The 22838-nt window shown below is 40.0% G+C and overlaps 1 protein-coding gene across 1 annotated transcript; it reads left to right on the top strand.

Annotated features, from left to right (window-relative positions):
• Positions 1 to 13769: 13769 nt before the first annotated feature.
• LOC138831227 (gamma-crystallin E-like) lies at positions 13770 to 15491 on the top strand. The gene is made up of 2 exons (XM_070028418.1): positions 13770 to 14014; positions 15216 to 15491. Exons 1-2 carry the CDS (start codon positions 13892 to 13894, stop codon positions 15486 to 15488), a joined length of 396 nt encoding a protein of 131 aa, XP_069884519.1. The 5' UTR covers positions 13770 to 13891; the 3' UTR covers positions 15489 to 15491.
• Positions 15492 to 22838: the final 7347 nt, after the last annotated feature.

Raw genomic sequence — 22838 nt, 5'->3', positions numbered from 1 at the left:
CCACAATGTGACTTTCAGCCTTTTTTGAATAGTTCATTGGAGATGAAAGTCTCACAGACTCCAGATGCTGTGGACTCATAAATGGTTATGTTGAACGGAAACTCCTTTGTACATCTACTTAAAGGCAACTGAAAAATTAAAAACAATAGAATAAAAAGATATGAAATTGGGCTTCCTAGCCTCTAACACTGTGTGTGATACAGTTTTTGTTCTTGATTTTTTTTAAAGAGTGCATGCTCAGTTTCCAGTCTAAAAATAGCTTTCATTATATTTAGATGACCTTGAATGTGGAGTATGCATTTGCCAATCATCCTCTTTCTAAATTATTCTATTCCTGAGTTTCCAGGGAAGTCCTGTTTTAACTATGGATGATCAAATATCTGTCCACACTAACTGATGTAATACAGCCAAATTTAGAACTTTCCTAGTTTCTATGAATGGATGACATGAAGTATAGATAATGCTGAGAGAAATCTTCTTTGGTTGTCATGCAGCACTCAGAAAGCCATTTATAAATCTAGAAATTTCATCTCAAGGTGGAGAAAAAAATGTAGTTATCTCTCTTTTCTGCACACAGACACAACTTTTAAACTGAAAGATGCATTTTTATAAAAATAGTAGCTACCATGCTGCTGCAGACTCTTGTTTCTACAACTCCTCTATGTGTCAGTTCCTGTCTCATACACGAGGGATTTAAGGGACTTATATGTTTGGTAAGGGAGAAAGAACCTATCCAGCTATGCAAAGAATGACTTTATACGATATGAATTTAGAGCTGTCAAGGAGAGAAGCATCAGTCTCAGAGAGCAGCTTAGCAGACTGAATAGTTTGGAATGTCACAGAAGTCTTCCCTGAGAAACAATGAGTTGCAAACAAAGAATGAGCAGGGCTGAGATCCGAGAGTTTCCAGCTCAAAGCAGGAAGGTCCATGAGACTCTTAGCTCCAATTAACCTCCAGAAAGCTGTAAATGGAGGTGTGGCTCAAGTGGTAGAGCAACAGCCTTTACTAAGGAAGCTAAGGGATCGTGCCAGGTCCTAGTTCGAGGTCTAGTACCAGCATAAATTAATTTTTATATAAACAAATACATAATGAAAGGACAGACTAGAGAATGACATTGAAAGAGGATGCCAAAGACACACACAGATACATGTACAATTACTCTCTGGCAGCAGGGCCACAAGACTCAGGGCCACTCAGAAGAAAGGTGTGGAGTTGAACTCAGAAAGCCATTTTCCTAGAAATGCTTGTTCTCTGCAAGGAGAAATCAAGTTTTTCTCTGAATGAACTTAGTCGTTTTCTGAATGGAAAAGAGAAGCTACTGGAGAGTAAAAGTTAGACACACTCAGAGCAGATTTATACTCTTGCTTGGCCTGTGCTATGATGGGAATAGCTATGAAGAGCCTCGGTGAGGATAAAAGAAAAAGTTGAAACTCCCTTAAGCTGCCCAGGCAAGATGTGCAAAAGTTGGGTAGATTGAGTGGTTATGTCTGGTAAGGTCCATTGGTCTGCTTATTTGATTGAATTTCTCAAAAGCACTGACTGCAAACAGTGGTCCTAGGTTTTCTATTTTAGGGAAATACATATGGGAGGAATCGAAAGTGATAGATCAAGGAAGTGTGGGCTTGCCTGGAAGCAGTAACCTGGCACTTTCAGTGTCGATCATCTCCACCTACTACATTTATTTAGCTATTTACTTTATTCCTTTTCAGTTGCTTTTCTGAGGCAAGATCTCACAGTGTACCCACAGGCTGACCTCACACTTGTTATTCTTCCACTTCAGATTCTCATTCAGAATTGTTTTCCATAAAGAGAACTTAGGCACATTCATATTACTGTGATAATGGAGCTATGTGGCTCTCTAAAACTAAAAGAGGGTCAAAAATGACACTTGATAGCTTCTTTAGACCTGTTCTTCACCTGGAAATATGTGTTTTGAGATGAAATAGCACAATGACATTTTAGTGATTGACTATTGACCCTACATTAAGGCAGAGAGCCCCCACAATTCTTAATCCACAGTTCTTTGTCAGCTTAAAAAATATTACCCAGAACTTCAGACATATTTAAATTTTTGTTAAATGGCTTAATTCTCTAATCCTAGCTAATAGTGAGGTGAAGGTTCAAGGTCAGCCCAAGGCATAAAGGTTTGCAAGACTACCTTAATCAAAGACTGGGTATGATGGTGCAGGCCTTTTAGTCCCACTATGTGAGCAGCATGATGGTTGGGTACATCCATCATGCTTTTAAATATGTGTGTATGTGGGGGGGGCATGTGTGTGTGTGTGTGCACTGTCTTTAAGTAGTTGTACAAAGGAGTTGCCATTTATCAAAGCAATTTATGGATAAAATGTATCTTGATCAATGGCACCCTTTACAACCTTCTCACCCTCCTCTCTCAACCTACTCCTTCCTTTACTTATCTCAACTTTAAATAATGTATTAGATGTTTGCCACTTAACAAAGCAGTTTAAATGTACAATGCATCTTGATCTGTGTCATTACCAACATCTTCATCTCCTTCAGCCCACCTCTTCCTTTATATTTCTCAATTTTGAAGTATGCACAATGACTTCTTGCCTGCATCCTTCCACTTTCCCTTTCATTCTTCTACCTCTCTTCCCATGGCCCCAACCTTTTCTCTTGCAAGTACCCATTTCCTATTACTTATTTTGTTGGGCTTTGATTTAGTCTTTTTAAAGAATATCATTCTTTTTGATGCATGAGTACAATTCATTGTGTATATATACCACATTTCTTGATGCATTCATCCACTGATGGGCAGCTGGGCCATTTCTATATCTTGGCTATAGTAAATAATGCTTCAATGAACATGATTGTTCTGGTAGCTTTAGTGTGGCCTTGTTTGCTCTCTACTGGATAAATGCCCAGGAGTAGAATTGCTGGTTGATAGGGAAGTTCAGTGTTTAGTTTTTTTGAGAACCCTCCATATTGCTTTCCAGAGTGGTTGAACAAGTTTACATTCCCACCAGCAATGTAGTAGCATTCCCTCTTGACCATATCCCCACCAACATCTGTTATTATTAATTTTCTTGATATTAGCCATTCTAACTGGGGTGAGGTGGAATTTCAATGTTGTTTTTATTTGCATTTCCTTTATGGCCAGAGATATTGAACATTTCTTCATGTGTCTATTGGCCATTTTTTGCTGCTTCTCCTGAGAAGCCTCTCTTTAAGTCATTAACCCATTTATTCATTGGGTTGTTGTTTCTTTGAGGGTGGTTATTTCTTTGAGGAAAACTTTCTAAGATCCAGAATCACACAAATCAAAGAAAGACTAGATAAATGTGATTTCCTCAATCTTATAGCATATCTGCATAGCAAAATACGTAGCTAACAAAGCTAAATAGAAAACCCACAGAATGGGAGATTTTTCACTAGCTATACATCAGACAAGGGTGTCATATTCAAAATATTCTTAGAGATCCAAAAATTAAATTCCCCCAAACTAAACCCTCCGTGGAACAACAAACCAATTAATAAACGTACTAATGCTTTTTGACTGTTATCCTCAACAATACAAGGCAACAGGAGACTGCAGTACAGGCTCTTCCAAGCAAAAAGCTAGACCCTATCTTGAAAATAACCAATGCAAAAAATGTCTGGAAGTATAGCTCAAATAGTAGAGCTTTTGACTTGAAAGCACAAGACTCTGGGTCCAATTTTGGTACTGCAACAAAGATACATTTTCCAAGGGCCTGGCCTATCAGAAGTTATTAAATACATAAAACAAAGTTCCCAAACTGTTAAAAGGATGATTTAGTTTCTTCTCTTTTGAGAAGGTTGATATTGTATAAATTACTTTAAAAGAATGCCCATCATGACTATTTTATAGTGAGCACAGATCATTGATTTTTTTGTCAAGCCCATAACTTTGTATTGATAATATTTTAATGAATAGACCCGAACTGTGTTCCTCAAATGCAGATGACCTGGGCAAGCTCCTAGCGGCACATCTATCAGGGAAAACGCTGGCTCCTTTCTTTCTGAGGTAGCCTGACAATAACAATTGCTGCAGGAATGTTAAGTGTAGTTGCTTTGGCTTACTAAAACGACACAGGGATTTCACATTGTTGTTGACCTGTATTTTCTTAAAATAATCAGCAAAGCCTGCCTTAAAGCATTCAGTGCATAAAATTCTTTCCCTTCTAAAAAGGCTTCCTTTCCTACTAATCAGGAAAATGGTATTTTCAATGTGAAGATTAAAAGCAAACTCTAACTGACGCATGTAAGAATGAGGAGAGGATGACTAAGAGGCTGAAAGGATACACGAGATCCCACTTCCAGAAAAATCAATGAACCACAGAAAAGGGCAGCTGCTGTGGACCTGCGGCAGTGAGAAAGAGCAGGATTGGCAGGAAGCTGGAACCAGGGCCTGAGACAACATGATTTGCAAGTCTGAGCTCTTGAAATCGGCCGTGGAGCAACTGAAAATAGACATCAGCCAGTGGTTGTCCCTCTGCATCGCTTTCTTTCTGCTTGTTATACTTTATTGAGGAGTAAAGTAGAATCAAAATACATTTCTTTTTAGGCAATCTATGATTTTCAGAAAACTTATCACTTACAACCAGGGTAATAAAGTTTCTTCAAGGTATGGAAACAAGCCTGGGGTTTCATTACTATGCTGATGTTTAAGAAGAATATTGCGGCCTTAGATCCCTTTTGCCCTCGTGCATCAGACTCATAGGGTCCAGCAACCAATACCTTCACCTTCACCCTTAGGTGCTTGACCTCATCTTCTTGCTCACCCCTCAGTGATGAGATGGAGATGAGGCAATGGGTGAATCTTTTACCCATCTTATGTATTAGACTCACTTGCTAGATCTTAATTTTCAGAGAAAAAAATTTTCTTGAACAATTAGCATACACAAAAAATGTGAAAGGGGGGAAAAGGTGAATATAGTCAAATTTCTTTATGTAGAAACATGAAACAATGAATCTTGATGATTGGTTTGGGAGATGGGGAGAATGAGATGAAAGAGAGGAAGATGGTGGTGGTGGAGGTTCTGATAAAACTATATTGTATGCATATATGGATATGTCAAAATGAAAAGGAAGGAAGGAGTGGGTGAGAAAGTTGATAGGAGTAACACTGATCCAGATGCATCGTACTTATAAACTGCTTTTTTAATGACAATTCCTTTGTACAGCTACTTAAAGATAAGGGTTTTTTTTTTTAAAGAATATATAGTTAGTTGACAAAAGGTGGTTGGATGCAACAAAATTTCTGGAAGAGACAATGAGATAGCTAAAGTTCCTATAAATTGAGTTGGCCATTGAGTGAATGAAGGGGTGAGCCAGGCTGTGGAGAATTCAGGTAGGATTGTTCTGTTGCCACAAAGTTGAATAGAAAGTGGAATTGATGACTGCATGGATTCATGTCCAGTTTTTTTCATTTTTTATTTTTTCCATTTCCTGGAGTTTATTTATTGTAAAAATGTTATAGAGGGGTTAGTTACATGAGCAAGGTAATGAGTACACTTCTTATTGAGCATTGTTGCCTCCTCCTTTGTTTTCCCCCTGCCATCCCTTCATGCCCAGCTTTTAAAAAATTTTTATTGTTATTATAAAGGTGATGTACAGAGCAGTTACACAAGTAAAGTAAAGAATACATTTCTCTTTGGACAACGTCAGCTCTTCCTTCTCTCTATTTCTACTTTTTGGTATCTGTTTTCTTCTTTTCGGTATCTATCTTCTTCCTTTATTTCAGATTCAATTACTATCCTGTGAATATGATTCTTAACACATAGATCATATTAGACAAAAGGCAATGTAAATGGACCTGAGTCCATTAATATTTTCAGTACAGGGAGAAAACTATTATTACCGGACTTTAGTTTCCCCATGTTTTGATAGCAGGCTACTAACATTTTGTACCTCCCTCAATCTCAGAGGCAAGCCTTTTATTTTTTCCTTTTTCTAAGTAATAACATAGGAAATTGTATATAAGTATCATTATTTTCCCACTGTGGCTGCTCTGATGTTGCCCAGTACCTCTCATTTCCATTTTCTGGTGGACTCCAATGGTTTTATTTCCCGGATGACCACTCCACTTGCCATCTTAAGGTGTTCATCAAACTGGCACTAATTGAGCACATTTCCTTCCTGTTCTCAGAGACTCAATTCTACTCCTGTTATTAAGTAAATAACAGAGCTTTTCATTCATATACTGTGTTTAAAGTTCCTAGTGGATGGCCTCCAAGGCTTTTAGTATAATTTCCAATCTAAAATGTCTATGAAGATACAGCTTTTAAACAGATCTATTTAACAAATATGTCGGATTTTTTTTCTAAGTGATGGATGAAGATAACCTGCTAGTCTGGAAGTGCATGAAAATATTTCCGTCAGCCTTTATGAACAACCTTTCCAAAGCCATTTTCAAGGCAGAGGTAAAACAAATCAGAGCTCAATTAAGAAAATTAATCAATGTAGCAAACTTGAAATATAACAGTGTGCCTCAGTGATGTGTTAGGTGTGGACAATAGAATTTATTATCTGATCCAAAGAGACAAAGATTTGATGTACTTGGTTTATCAAATTTATGATTTGTCCCACAGAGACCTGGGTACTTCCTTCCTTCTAGGTCTTAGATCAATTTCTCTTGAGTGGTTGATGGCCATAGAATTTATAAGTAGTTAATGTATTTGGTACTTAGAATATAACTTTTTGAGAATTATGATTCTTATATTACTCTAATATGTCACATATACTTGCACACACACATATATATATATACACACACATATAGACAGAGATAGATAGATAGGTAGGTAGGTAGGTAGATAAATAGATATAGATAGATATGTGACGTGTTTTTTCATCAATAAGAATGGCAGAATCATGCTAGCATCTATGGAATATGGTACAAACACATCAAAGAGAATTAATCAATACTGATTAGTAGTACTTTCATATGCCAAAAGAAAGACATTGGAAAGTCATGTCACCATCCTGGGCTTTGAGTTATCCTTTCACTAAACTGTAGGGCTGGATTAGATTGTCTTTAAGAGTCTTTTCAGCTGGGAAATATTGAGTTTCAAATCTTTCTTTCTGGGTATCATAAAACATAATGCATGGACTTAATTGACTTAAAATTTAGAGAAAAATAAACACTTTGTTAAAAGTATATGGGGGAAATTAAACATGTTGCCTTAATTATCCATGAAAGCCTCATGGTTATATAGAGTCTGGAGAGGAAAAAGGAAATATAGTCTATGCAAATAGTTGAAATACGTTTCCACTCAATTAAGCTTGTTCCTGCCTGCGTAGCTTAGCAAGCAACCACCTGCTGAGGAACTTGCTGAATATGTGTGTACAGGCTGTCTCCTCTTTTAATATTTGTTTTGTCAGTTTCATTCCTGAAAAAATCTTCTTTTCAACATAGGAAGTTAGACCTTGATCACATAATCTGTTGTTAACAGAACATTTAAAAGATAATTCCCACCACTGAGAATTCTCATCTGACACATTTTGAATCTAATGTGGCAGTTAGTTCTAAAGCTATACTGGTCTCTTCCACTAGCTGGCTGATGACAAAAGGATTTGAGATGTCCAGACCATTTCTTTCATGAAGTTATTATAAAATTATTCTGAAAATTGGCAAGTATAAATAATAAGTATAACTGACTTATACTTGCAAGTCTGTAGCTTTTTTCATACCTCACACTTGATTTTAAAATGTCTAATATGTGTTAATTAAATGAAGTTCTAATCTTAGGAGATCTGTCAGATTTTGTACATGTGGCTAGTGATACTTTGTCTACTTTTTAAAAATAAGCATAATGAAGCAGGGTGCTCGTGGCTCATGCCTGTAATCCTAGCTACTCTGGAGGCTGAGATCTAAGGATTGCAGTTCATAGCCAGCCTGGGCAGGAAAGTCTGTGAGACTCTTTATCTCCAATAAACCACCAGAAAACTGAAAGTGGTGCTATGGTCAAATGATAGAGCCATAGCACCACTTTAAGAACTTGGGGACAGCTCCCAGGCCCAGAGTTCAAGCCCCACCACCCACAAAAATAAAGGAAAAAAGAAAAAAAGAAATGAAATGAAAAGAAATAAGCATAATGCAACTCTTTAAAGAATTAAATACTCTAGAGGTGAGATAGTTAAAATGTAGCTATGAGAAATAACAGACTTGAACAATGGCAAAACCTTTATTCTTAGAAATGCACGAAATTTGAGATAATAATGCATAAATGATTTAGACAAATATCTCATAAATGATAGCTTCATTTAAATGGGCCCTTTATACTATAAAGCAAAAAGCCTTTTTGTGCTTAACCCAGGGAGTTTAATCTTGCGATTCTATAACTAGCAAGAAAAATAAAGAAAACAAAACATTTATTCAATCCATTTGTTTGATAAAACAACACATGAGTTATCTACAAAACAAAGGCATTATGGAAGAACATGAGATGGATGTAATACTTCTGCAACTATTTCCAGGAAATAGGTAGGCTCTGCCTCATTTTTTTGTCTTTGAGATTTCAGAAATGTTTGGAAGTTAGGAGTCAAAACCCTGCCAGAGGTCACCAATAACTGGGCTGAAGTGTGTAGAATACTGCTATAACTTCTTGACATATCTAAGTGTAAGACCACATGCTGGCATATATCTGAGGACACTTGTTTGTTAACTCCAAAATACTGGCCAAGCTGGGTACCATGTCTCATGCCTGTAATCCTAGCTACTCAGGAGGCTGAGATCTGAGGATCTCGGTTCAAAGCCAGTCCAGGCAGAAAGTCTGTGAGACTCTGATCTCCAATAAACCACTAGAAAACCGGAAGTGGCGCTGTGGCTCAAGCAGTAGAGTGCTAGCCTTGAGCTGAAGAGTGCAGAGACAGCGCCCAGGCCCAGAGTTCAAGTCCCACGACCAACAACAACAAAAAACAAACAAACAAAATACTGGCCAAAACTATGTGAAGAAACAGAAAACATTTTCTTCATTTATACTTCAAGTTTAGCGTTCTTTTAATCCTTTAGTTTACATCTCCAGATGCTTTTTTTGTCAATATTTGATTTACATATTTTCTTTGTGTATATGCAATGCAAATATTTTTATTCTACTGAAGTGTTTGAATTTTGATTTCCTTTTCTCTTAGAATGTCTTCTTTATTTTCTACTTAGTCCATCTCTGTTTTCTATTCAATCCTTCTCTATTAGGAAATGCGTTGAGAATACAGTTGTATGCAGAGGTGTCTCAACTGTCCTCTGTGAGCTCCACTGTGAACGCGTGGTAGTGAGTGGGGGCAGGAAGGGGGTACTAGTAATTTTTTATTATTGTCATTCATTTGAGCAGAATCCTTATTTTCCCTACCTCATATCTTTTTGTTTTTCTTCATCATAAGATCTGTAATGGTTCACCCTACTTCAATACCAAAGACACCCTCTTCTCTCTCCAAAGCAGACTGCAGGACTCCTTTTTTAAGTTCTATAACTTCCTAATGTTCATGTTCTTGCTTTGTACAATGATCTGTCATACCCAGCCCTTTTGCAGCATTTTCTTTTTTTTTTTTTTTTTTGGTCGGTCGTGGGGCTTGAACTCTGGGCCTGGGCGCTGTCCCTCAGCTCTTCAGCTCAAGGCGAGCGCTCTACCACTTGAGCTACAGTGCCACTTCCGGTTTTCTGGTGGTTTATTGGAGATGGGAGTCTCACGGTCTTTCCTGCCCGGGCTGGCTTTGAACTGCGATCCTCAGATCTCAGCCTACTGAATAGCTAAGATTACAGGCGTGAGCCACCAGCGCCCGGCTTTGCAGCATTTTCTTGACAAGAATTGGACTCTGTCTTTTTGGATGGTTAATTACATCTATGATTCACCATCATCCCCAACCTAAGGCTTTTCCACATCAGATTCTTATTTTTGAAGCATTCTTCATATTTCCTGAGAACATTTTGTTTCAGTTATGGAAGGTATCTGCTGGTACTGTACATTCTAGTCACTGTTCAAAAAAGTCGTTTATTTTTGCTCCTAGATTTGTGGAGAATTAGGCTTTGGATCATTTGTTTGCTTTGGTGGTTGCTGTTGTTGTTTACAGATAATGAAGAATATGTGGAGATATTTGCATTTAAGTAACACCACATGGTAAAGTGGGAGTCCAACTGAGAATTTTAAAGAAACTCAACACAATCTATTAATATTTCTTTCTTTACATTCTCACCTTACAATCACACTGAACCAATTTTGAGATAAGTTTATCATTTCCCCATTCTTATTCAAAGAATAAGGCCGTATTTGAAGATTGTAACTTTGTCTTCTGCCTTACAGATAAAAATCCATATATCTCCTATTGCCTCTTTTTTTTGTGGGCTCAAAATTGGACGTTTCACTTTATCTATAGCATCTGTTTTAGAATGCTGACCTGAAGAACAGATTTTTTCATACCTGCTTTGTATAATCTGCATTTTACAACTGTTGTCTAATTTTAAACTGAGTTTCTGTGTAACTATTTTCTACTATTAATATGAATGTCATGTCTTTGTTTAAATAATAAATAGCTCTTACACTAAATACAAAAATAGACAGCAAGTTTTTAATGAAAGAGATGAGTGGTGGACGAGTGCTTTCTGTTAGTCATTGGTTTCAGATAATTAACGCTCACATAACAGCACTTTGTGTTTATTTACCTATCGCACATGGGACCCTCAGTGTCAGAGCATTGCAACTGCGATTTTAATCTTCATAAGACAAATTTAATTCCAGAATTTCACTTTACAACACATCATTTAGAGTAGAAATGTAAGGAGTTGGCTTTAGCTATTTTAGTCTCAAGAATTCTTAAAATATTTCAGGAAGGAATACAGAAACCAGGAAATTCATTGCTGGAGTCTTGTCTTGGGACCAGATAGCTTCCATCTGGATCAAAAGGTTCAAATAACAAAACAGCCAAAGGAAAAAGTAGATTTTATCAAATCATTCTGGAAAACATGCTGTAAACTCCTAGGAAAAAGTAGTTTGGAAATCCTGGTGATCCAAGTGTTCATATTCTCTTGCCAACAATATACTTAGCAATGCATCCTTTATTTAACAGTAGCTCAACTTCATTACCACCATTGTTTTCTAAAAGACTGATTCCCCCTCCCCCAAGAGCTTGAAGGAAAAGTATGAATTCGTTAGTAAATCTTTTGGGAAAGAGAGGATAGAAATAGATTGTATTCCTGCTAAGATCTGTGTCTGATATTTTTCATACTATCTTTTTTCATTTACTCATACAAGGAAACAAATCAGATATTTTCCATGGTTCCTGACTATTACAAGCACTGGGGATCTATCGTGATGGTTCAATGCTTGCTGTGCAGTCATCAGGTCTTGGTTTCAACCCCCAGCCCTTCAGGGGAAAAAATTGCTAGCAATAAATAGGGTGATGTTATTTATTTTCAGTGTCCTTAAAACCCTTACTCACAAAAGAAATCTGCTTAGTACAGACAGAACTTTATAGTTTAAAAGAATGAGAGTATAGTAGAAAGTTTAATGACATCATGATTAATTGTATTAATCATTAATTGCATGCAAGGCAAGCACTCTACCACTGAGCCACCTTCCTAGTCACAAATCAATTACTTTTAAAAAAGAAACAAATCAATGGTTCATTCATTAATGAATGGTTCATTTCAAATGATAAGAGGAAAAAAACTATTTAGTAATCTTTAATATGGGGCCAGTTTGAAATCTACATTTAGGTCAAACTGAATTTGTCAAAGCCCTTTTGAGCACATCTTTTTGCTAGTTCAGAGATTTTCTTGGGCCCATGTTCACAGGCAGATTCCTGCTTCTCCAGAACCTTCCATGTGAAATTTCTCTCTTTGTTCTCTGTGGTATGTTAGCAGGTTCCAACTGTGCCAGACTGAAAGGCTATTAGGCCTGTCTGTCTGTCTCAGAAAGTTATGATGGGGGGGGGCATGGAAAGAGGGCTCTTAGTCACTGTTGATGGGAATGCAAACTAGTCCAGCCACTATGGAAATCAGTATGGAGATTCCTAAGTAATTAAATCAAGCTTTTATAGGATCTATGTAAACAGATCCCAGGTAGACACCCAAAATAATCAAAGTCATATTAATGTACAGATATCTGCATACTCGTGTTAATGTTCTTAAAATATACAGTAGGTGATTATAAAATCAAGTGACCATCAACAGGTGGCATATATACATATATATATGACATGTGTATATATGACACACAATTTTTATTCAACCACAAAGAATAAAATCATATTGCTTTCAATAAAGTAAATGGAACTAAAGATCACTATTCCAAGTAAAGTATGCCAGACTTACAAAGACAATTATTAAATAATTTATCTCATTTGTGGAAGCTAAGGAAACATAAAACAAAAAAAATGACAATAAAACAAAAACAAGATCATAAAGGTCAAAAGAACACTCCTACGTAGGTGAGAAGGGAAGTAGAAAAGAGGAAGAGAAAAGGGTGAAGCAAGGAGGGGAGAGAAGAAAGAGAATAAAGAGAAAGAAGAGAAAGAATAAGAAAGAGTAACAGAAGATATATGAAATCAAAGTCTAAGATATATTTATATATCATGTATGGAAATATTATGATGAAAAACCTTACTAGGTACAATTTCATATGTGCTAACAAAAATGATTTTCCTCTTTACTTAGAAATATGCTAGTAACATGATTATTATGTATACATAGTAATATGAAGTAATAAAATCCCACTTTCCAATTAAATTTAGTAAAAAAACAATAAAGTAAAAATAATAATGGCTGAATTCGGAGCAAATCAGTGGCATCTGTCCTCTTCCTTTGCTCTGAGCAGCCCCCGTGTATTTCTAAGAAATTCCTGCCATTTTCCAACACAGTGTACAAACGACTTCGTTCATAGTGGAGAAGCTAAGAGTAGCCTGGACCATCAAGAAAAGGTTTCCAAACTCCAAGAGTCAGAATCCGAACTAGACAGCAACCAGAATTTGCTTCCAGGCTGCGAAAGTAGACAAATTAGAAAGAAGATGAAGCAAGAGTTTGGGCTGTCAATGATTGTTGAAGCTGTACTTGCACTGAGAGGGCCCTGGTCTGCCTGGGCCGGGTTTCAGGCAGATGTGAAATGAAGCCTTGCTTGGGTCCAACCTCCTGTGGCTCAACTATTGATAGACACCACTGAGGACACGAAGTGATGGATGGAGAGGTTCTCTCAGAGAAAGGTTCGACACCCTCCCCTCCACCCCCATGGAGAAGGACAGCCATTCCCCAGTTACACACGGTCACAATCCCAGTGCCTGGGCCTCACATCTGCCCACTACCCTGACTCTACAGAAAAAGGCCTCACTGTGACATTTCAACTGATAAAGTATTTCATTTCAGCGAGTAACCTCATCTTTGCTCTAATCCTAATTTCCTAAATGGGTTTTATTTACAGCCCCCCCACCCCCAGTGGCTAGTGTTTAACCAGGTCATCAATTCGAAAGCTCTGGAACATGTAAGAGAGAACATACAATACCCCCACCCCCTCCCAAACATCACCATGGTCATTCTATAGAAAAGAGACAGAGAAAAGTGCCCTTGCTCCCCCGAGGGCCCCTTTTGTGCTGTTCCTGCCAACGCAGCAGCCCTCCTGCTATATAGACGGCCGCGCTGCGCTGCGGACACACACAGCTCAACCTCACAGCCGCCTCCACCAGCCATGGGCAAGGTGAGTCCAGAGGGCGCCCGGCCGGGAGGGGACCCTGCTGCCCACCGGGCCCCGGGCAGAGCCCCCCGCAGCCCAGGCCTCTGAGCCCCGGCCTGGCCTCGCCTTGCAGATCACCTTCTACGAGGACCGCGGCTTCCAGGGCCGCCACTACGAGTGCAGCAGCGACCACTCCAACCTGCAGCCCTACTTCAGCCGCTGCAACTCGGTGCGCGTGGACAGCGGCTGCTGGATGCTCTATGAGCAGCCCAACTACCAGGGCTGCCAGTACTTCCTGCGGCGGGGCGACTACCCCGACTACCAGCAGTGGATGGGCCTCAGCGACTCCATCCGCTCCTGCCGCCTCATCCCCTACGTGAGTCCCCTTCCCCGGTCCCTCCAGGGTCCCCAGGCACGTCCAAGGGCCTCGCGGCCATCCCCAAGGTTTCTTCTCCCTGGAAAAGGCCAGGAGGGGCCGAGCTCTTCGTGGCTCGTTTAAACTGACTTGGTTAAATCCCGTCCCCTGGTGCTGTGCCCAGTGTCCGGGCCCCGGGACGGACGGACGGACGGACGGCTGCTGGCTGTCCCTGGGCCAGAGGCAGCTTGGGCCACACTGCCCTTCCCGGGGTCACCTGCCCCACGGGGCTCAGGAGAACGGTGAGGACTCCCCGCAGTCGTGAGGGGTGAAAGGGGGTTACCTGACACCGGCCGGCCCGGGCCGGTCTCCCCCAGCACTGACCATTGTTATGGAGATCGGGGCGTCTCCGGGCTGGTTCCCCGGGCTCCCCAGCGCCCGCAGCGGCCCTGCACCGAGCTGCGCTGGGATCAGAAACCTCCAGCCCTGACATGAGAAGTTCAGCCCGGAGCAGCCGCCCGGCCTCGAGTCCTGACCTGCGAGCCCAGGCCGGGCTGGGCCGTGGCTGCGCCCCAGAGCCCGGCGGGCTGCTGTGAGGGCCGCTCCGCGCGCGCGCAGGCCGCGGCGACACCGACCCAGCCCCACACCCGCGAGTCCCCTCGCAGCGCCCGACCCCGCGGAAGAGGGGACAGGGAAGCCTAGGAGCCGGGCCCGCCCCTCCGACGGGGTCACCGTGAGCGTCCGCCCTGCAGAGCAAAGGCTCTGGGGCCTGGGGCGTCCGCCGGGCCGCGCACCCCCGACGGGAGCGGCGGGCCGGGTGGGCGGCGCTTGACTGGAAGCGTCCGACTCGGGTTCGAGCTTCCCCGCAGCCCTCGGGCTATGAAAGGCACCGCCAGGGCAGCGCACGAGCGGTGCCGAGCGGGGCCGGTGTAGACGGGGTGCGGGAGGGACGGTGGGGCGCGCTCCTGCCTCACGGCGCACGGCCCGCGCGGCCGGGGTCCCGGGGCCTCTCGGGGGAGGGAAGAGCCCCGGACGCCGGGGTCCCCGGGCGGCGCGGGCGGGGGAGGCCTGCGTGGGAGCCCCGGACGCCGGGGTCCCCGGGCGCGCGGCGCGGGCGGGGGAGGCCTGCGTGGGAGCCCCGGACGCCGGGGTCCCGGGCGCGCGGCGCGGGCGGGGGAGGCCTGCGTGCTGACGCCGCGCCCTCCCGCGCTGGCCGGCGCAGGCCAGCTCCCACAGGATCCGCATCTACGAGCGGGAGGACCACCGAGGCCAGATGGTAGAGATCACGGAGGACTGCTCCTCTCTCCAGGACCGCTTCCACTTCGGTGACTTCCACTCCTTCCACGTGCTGGAGGGCTACTGGATCCTCTACGAGATGCCCAACTACCGGGGCCGCCAGTACCTGCTGAGGCCCGGGGAGTACAGGCGCTACCACGACTGGGGCGCCATGAATGCCAGGGTGGGCTCTCTGCGCAGAGTCATGGATTTCTATTGAAGCTCTTCCCCCTTCCCTCTTCTCCATCTGGCAGCTAATAAAATATGCCTTGTGTGTTTCATGCACCCGTGGAGTCCTCTGTTCCTTTCGGCCCCCTTGGGAGGGCTCAGCACATAGAGGAGGAGAAATTGTGAACAGAAATGTGAACTTTCTTACACTTCGCATGGAAAGACAGTCTCTGGAGGGAGACCGCCCCGGTCCTGTCCACCTCTAGCTTTAGATGGCGATCCAAGCGAAGCATTTCTGTGCCTCATTTTCCTTATGTGTCAAAATGATATAATGAAGCTCTTTCTATAGGTTCCATTTTAGGTTAAATGAATAGATAGATAGATAGATAGATAGAGACATAGAGACATAGAGACATAGAGACATAGAGACATAGAGACATAGAGACATAGAGACATAGAGACATAGATAGAGACATAGATAGAGACATAGAGACATAGGTAGAGATATACATATCACTGACTATAGCTTTGAAAATAATTGTTTCTAGGAAGCTGCTCTGTAAACTCACACGTGAAACCTCTAGTCACCTTCTTCTTACTCTTAGCTAAAACGGTCTGGAAGTATTGCCTTATAGAGGATGAATAATTGAAATTACATAAAAAAAGACAAAGACACATTTATTTACATAATTGTATCATTACACCTCTAATTTCTAAACTTGGTGGCTGGATGAAGAAATTAATTAATAGTCCATATGTTCAGAGCATGGATTTAGAAATCTTGTTGAGGAAGTTCACATTCAGTAGTCTGAACTGGTAAACACTAGTAAACATGTATCTTAAAAGACTAAAGACAAAGGCACATGATCAAGAAAACAAAAATGTAATACTGCAAATCTCATAAGCCTATTATTGAATGGGCAAATAGATATTGTCTCGGAGTTCATGAATCAGCATGTGTTAGTAATCCTGACACTAGGAAAGGAAAAAGAAACTTATGAGGTCATATTTTTTTAGTGGAGTGTAATATGTCTTTTCAGGCAGGAGTTCACAAGATGAAATCTAAGTAAGTACTAGATTATACCAAATTGTGCGGTTTTTTTTTTAAGTACAAGTACTTTATTTTGTAGACAGACATAAATTGCAACACATCTTAGAAGTTCGTCTTAATTGTGAAATGGCAACCTTTTGTGAAATGAGTTCATGGTGAATCAGATGGCCTTGATTAAGAACAAAACAACACTTGAAATCATCTCATACTAAAAAGAAAATATCCAGAGCAAGAATTCTAAAATTTCAAACATTAGAGGAATAAAATAGTCAGATAATTTATGACTGACATTTTACACATCTAGTGCAAATACATGTTCCAAGATATTGGAAGATATTCTAAGGACATTTGAGAACTGCTTTGGTAAATACAGTAATCAGTGGACCCTGTCACCACTAAGCAAGCATTGGAACGAGGCTAGCTTGAATGGTAATGAAAATACATACCAGATCTCAGGCACTGAATTTGAAAAGCACAACACAAATGTCTCCTTCATATCTTTTCATGTAATTTAATGTTAAGACACTAATCATTTGAATACATTACATTAAATACACCCTATCATTAAAGCTAACTTTGCCTGACTTTTTAAATTCTTTTAAATGTGATTACCAAAACATTTGAGATTACATTTATGAGCCTCGGTGTATTTCCTTCCTTGTTAAAAATATTTTTTCTTTAGATGGCTAGAAAGGAATTACCATTCAACAAATCAGTTTATGAATATAATGTATTTTGACTGATGTTATCCCTTCTATCATTCTCTCCTTTCCCTTCCCTCCCAACCCAACCCCTTTCAATTTTCTTAATTTCATAAGATTTGTATTGAATATTATGACTGTATTCTTCTCCTCCCTTCCTCTTTACAGTCATCTCCTTTTGGCAACCCTTACCACCTTTCAAGCACAAATTTGATGGTATTCGTTTTGTTGGACTGTGAGCTAGTTTTTTTTTTTTTTAAAGGAATCATAGCATTCAAATTCTTCCCTCAATATACTTAGTTAATACATTTGTGTACACTTGCATACAACCCCCATATGTGTTTACTTCTACATTTATAAAGTATTTTTACTGAGCTGTGCTGACTAGGCTATAGAGGTGAAAAAAAAACACCTGAAATTGGTATTCAGAAAAGAAAAGAGGAAAAAAAAACTCAACCTCTTTTAGACTTCAAACTCTTATTACAAAGCCATAGTAATCAAAACAGCTTGGTATTGGCACAAGAATAGACCAGTGGAATAGAATGAAGACCCAGAAATGAACCCATAGACCTATAGCTACCTAATCTTCAATAAGGGAGCCAAAAAAATAGAAGGAAGAAAGACAGTCTCTTCAGTAAACGATGCTGGAAAATTTGGTTTAACACCTGTAGAAAGCTATAATTAGATCCTTATCTATTACCCTGTACCAGAATCAACTCCAAATGGATCAAAGACCTTGAAGTAAAAGCAGACACTCTGAAAACATTACAAGAAGGAATAGGAGAAACGCTAGGGCTCCTTGGCTGAGGCCGAAATTTTCTTAATAAAGATCCAGAAACACAACAAATCAAAGAAAGGTTGGACAAATGGGGTTGCATGAAACTGAAGAGCTTCTGCATGGCAAAGGACATAGCTAGCAAGATCAATAGAAAGCACACAGTCTGGGAGAAGATCTCCACTAGCCATACAACAGACAAGGGTCTCATATCTAAAATATATTTAGAACTCAAAAAATTAAATCCCCCAAAAACAAATCCTCAAAGAAACAACCACCCCATCAACAAGTTGGCTAAAGACGTAAAGAGAGACTTCTCTGAAGAGGAAATAAGAATGGCCAATAGACACATGAAGAAATGCTCAACTGCTCTGGCCATAAAAGAAATGCAAATCAAGCCAAGGCAGCAGTGGCTCATGCCTGTAGTCCTAGCTACTCAGAAGGCTGAGATCTGAGGATCATGGTCAAAGCCAGCTGGGGCAGGAAACTCCAAGTCCTTGAGACTCTTATCTCCAATAAACACTCAGAAAATCAGAAGTGACGCAGTGGCGCAAGTGGTACAGCACTAGCCTTGAGCTGAAGAGTGGAGGAACAGCATTCAGGCCCCATGACAGTATTCAGAAAAAAAAAAAAAGAAATGCAAATCAAAACAATATTGTGATTCCACCTCCCCTCAGTTAGAATGGCTACAATGAAGAAATATAATAACAACAGATGCTGGAAGGGATGTGGCCAAAAGGGAAGCCTACTGCACTGTTGGTGGGAGTGTAAACTTGTCCAACCACTCTGGAAAGCAGTATGGAGTTTCCTCAAATTACTCCACATAGAGATCCCCTATGACCCAGCAATCTCACTTCTGGGCATTTACCCAAATGATCACAAACAAGGCCATACTAAAGTTACCAGCACACCTATGTTTATTACAACATTATTCACCATGGAAGCAACACAGATGCCCCTCAATAGATGAGTGAATCAAGAAAACGTTCCATTTGAAAGAACAACACTGCCTCATTTGTTAGGAAATGGAAAGACTTGGAAAACAATCATATTAAGTGAAGTATCCCAGTCCCAAAGAAATTTAGGTCCCATGGTTTCCCTTATTTGCAATAATTAGTAATGAACCCCAAGATATGGACACAAGAGGTATGTCTTTATTGTTATTATTTTAAATGTACCATGTGATTTTATTTTATTTTATTTTGTTGTTGTTTCCCTTGTATGTTCTCCTCCTATGGTATATCCCCTGTTGTCACTGTACTTGATTTTGGTACCCTGCATCTTGTATATGTCTAATCTGGGAGGGGAAGGGGAATAACAAAATGCTGAAACAAGGACACAGGATGACCCATTGCAACAAGGATACCCACAGGACAGTATATTGGAAACGAACTTGACAACTTGGTTGGGGGGAGAAGTTGGGAGAGTAGAGATGGGAATGTGGGGGAGGGAAGGTATAGTAGGACAACAACAAGGAAGGGAAGGGGTAACAATGATCCAATGATCGACAAATAATGTACTCATTGCCTTACTCATGTAACTGTCACTCCTCTGTACAGCATCTTTACAATAAAATAATATTTTTGGTTCAAGACACTTTAGCCTGAAATTTAAATAGAATCCTGGAAATCCAAGCAGCTACAGACAGGAAGGAAGTGCCTGCTCATCCATCAGAAGTTAGGCTCTCTTATTATTTCTATTACTTCCTGGCCCTACTTGGCCTCCAGCTTACACTCCCACAGAAGGGAGTAGAAAATACTTCTGGTATCTTCTCTCTGTTTGTTTTTTATCTCCATTCTATCCTCCTCATGGTCCTTCCTATTTATTCAGTTTGCTTTCGGACAAGATGGAAGGTAATTTATTTTTAAAGGGACCTCAGAGGCTGCCTGCCTTGTCTATCATCTTGACACATCTGTAGGTTATGTTAGAACACAAGAATAAGTTCTTATTCGAATAGGATCTAATGACACAACAGCATTTCAGTTACAAGGAAATTCAAAGGAAGAGATAGTCCCTTCCTGATAGAAACTCTGAATGTTTACTGACATCGGAAAATGTTTGTCAAATGGTGCATGAGAGTAGCTGGCAATCTATAAACTATTTATTAACACGTCTAACAGAGATCTTGAGCAAAGCATGCTGTTACTGGTGAACCAAATTAAAGACAAAGTGAAAAACATATCAAAAACAGTAGTTTGTTTGTTTTTTTAAGAGGGGAAAATAAACACCAGATACCAATTTTCAAAATTCAGTTGACATGGTTGTTTGTAGTTTTTTTTAACAGAAGAGGGCCGGCAAAACATTTCTAGGATATTTACTCTGAACATGCAATTATTTTTATTCTGCCACTTTTGTAGCCATAGAAAGAGAAACTGTCAGGCTGTGTGATGGAAGATTTTCCCCAAGATGCAGAAGACAGAACTTAATAAAGGACCCAAAATGATGAGCTGATAAGTTGTTTGCAGCACTTGAGAAATACGGCTTGTTTAGTAAGAGTTACAGGTAATATTAGTTTCATAAATACTAGTTTCATAAAGCTCTTTGCCCTGCATAAACCAATTGAGGAGCTGCAAGTAATGTTTATCAATTAAACAAAGGCCAAGCTGAAATATTTGATTCATAACTAATGCACTTTGATAATAGGTCAACCTCTCAAATACTATGCATTTACCAAGGACTATAATACAATAAATGTTTTATATGATATTTTATACTGGTGATGGTCACTTAAACATTTATATCAGATTATAGACAAATTAACTACATGGCAATCATTTAGAGAAAAAGGGAGAATATAGAAAAGAGAACAGATTTTCCTTCAGATTTTAAACTTTATTTGCTACTTTGTGTTTATAAAGTTGGTGAAAATGAAGGCTGTGTAATATTTTTAGACTATTTCCTTAGGAATTCCCAGGGTACGCAATTGCTTTTAGAACACTCAGTTGGTATGAAAGGAGAAAGATATCGTATGTTCCTTATTCTATATATACATAGTCTTCTCATGTTTTTTTTACCTTTAATTGTGCTTAAGTGCTTTGGACTTTTGCAAATAGATATTCTGAATTACTCATAGATAGGCTCTGAGAAGCATCCCTACGTGATAGCCCACATTGCTGCACAATATGTTAAAATGAAACTGGTCTTCCTAGTTGGAATCACTTTTTTTTTTTTTTAGCTCTTTTAGTTTTTTATTCTTCCATGCATTCACAGGCAACTTGGAGCATATTATTGAATCCATCAGTCCTGACTTCTTTTTCTGTGGCATGGTTAGAGTAAGGTATTGCATGCATTTGCCCTGACAAAAGCCACCTGTGCACTGGGCATTCGATAAACATGGATGTCTTTTCCTTTCCTCACTAAAATTGGTTGCTCTGTCTACCTAATGATTTATGGCTAAAACAAACAACAAGCAAAAGACACGGTGTCAAAAGCATTAGGACTTTGGAAAGCAGTCTGGAGGGTCCTTAGAAAGCTAAAGATTGACCTCCCTTACGACCCAGTCATACCACTTCTAGGCATCTACCCTGAACAACAGGAACCAATATACAAGGACACGTGCACCTCCATGTTTATTGCAGCACTGTTCGCAATAGCTAGGATATGGAAACAACCTAGATGCCCCACCACAGATGAATGGATCCAAAAATTGTGGTATCTATACACAATGGAATATTATGCAGCCATTAGAAATGACAAAATAATGGCATTTGCAGGGAAATGGATGGAGCTAGAAGGAATCATGTTGAGCGAGGTAAGCCAAGAACGAAGAGACAAACAGTACATGGTCTCCCTGATAAGTGGATGATAAATCCAAAATGTTAGGTGATATGACAAAACTAACAGGACTTAAGAAACAAAGAACTCCCACTCATCTGGTTGAACCACTACCAAATATCCCCATGCTGCTGATCACATATATGGTATATAACATGTGAGCACCGTTATATATTACAGACTGTGATAGACAATTTGCTCCACGAAAGTTAGAATGAACTTGTGACTTTAAATGAGCATCATTATTCCACAATACTCTGAATTTCCGGAAATTAAGTAATCACTTAATCACAATCAAAAAAAAAAAAAAAAAAGAACCTTGGGGAAGGGAGGGAGGGAGGGGATGGTGGGGGAAAACAATGGAGGGGGTAACAATGTTCAAGAGGAAGTGTACTCATTACCTCACTCATGTAACTGTAACCCTCTGTATAGTATCTTTACAATAAAAAAAATAAAAAAAAAGCATTAGGAAAATTAGAGATTTCAGAACCTCATATGTCCTCATCAATAAAATGAAAATAATATGAAACTATGTGACATCATGTCTGGCACAAAATAAAGGCTTATATTTCCCTTTCTTTTCATAAATTAAAGGGTCTGCATTTGAGATTAATAGTTGATTATATACATTTATAAAATAGACTAAAATAGCCTTTCTATTGTGATGGTTTTTACCCACTTAGTTGATGTTGGTAAATAATAAAACAATAGAAAATAGCTGAGAACAGATAATCTTCCTTCTCTGACTTCTAGCTCTTCTCTAATGCATATTAATAGAATTATACCCAATGCCTTTCAATTAGAAGTTCATTATTTCAGCTAGTGAAATATTCTCATAGTGCCATTGTGGTTTAGCATCTATTTATAAGGTTTCACACATTCTAGCATTGTTCTTCAGTTGTCAAAAACAAGATGAGCTGACCAATGGGAGAAGGGAGGCTCCATTGAGAGGATAGTGACCTCTTGAACTGATACCTGGTCCAGGCTCAGAAATGAATTGCTTGTCTGTTGCATCTTCTCTGCTGCAGATGCTATTACTGTCCGTCAGTGCCTTATGCTAGAAAAACACCAATATGAAATAGAAATTTCTCTTTTACATGC

This window comes from Dipodomys merriami, unplaced genomic scaffold (assembly GCF_024711535.1).
Source record: "Dipodomys merriami isolate MVZ:Mamm:240054 unplaced genomic scaffold, mDipMer1.0.p SCAF_1, whole genome shotgun sequence".
NCBI lineage: Eukaryota > Metazoa > Chordata > Mammalia > Rodentia > Heteromyidae > Dipodomys > Dipodomys merriami.
The sequence above is the reverse complement of the archived record's forward strand: the minus strand, read 5'-3'. Positions and strand labels throughout refer to the sequence as shown.

Coding starts and splice junctions, on each gene's coding strand:
- LOC138831227 (XM_070028418.1), top strand. CDS start 13,892: ATGCTCTATGAGCAGCCCAACTACCAGGGCTGCCAGTACTTCCTGCGG. Junction 14,015..15,215: donor CCTGCCGCCTCATCCCCTAC/GTGAGTCCCCTT, acceptor TGGCCGGCGCAG/GCCAGCTCCCACAGGATCCG.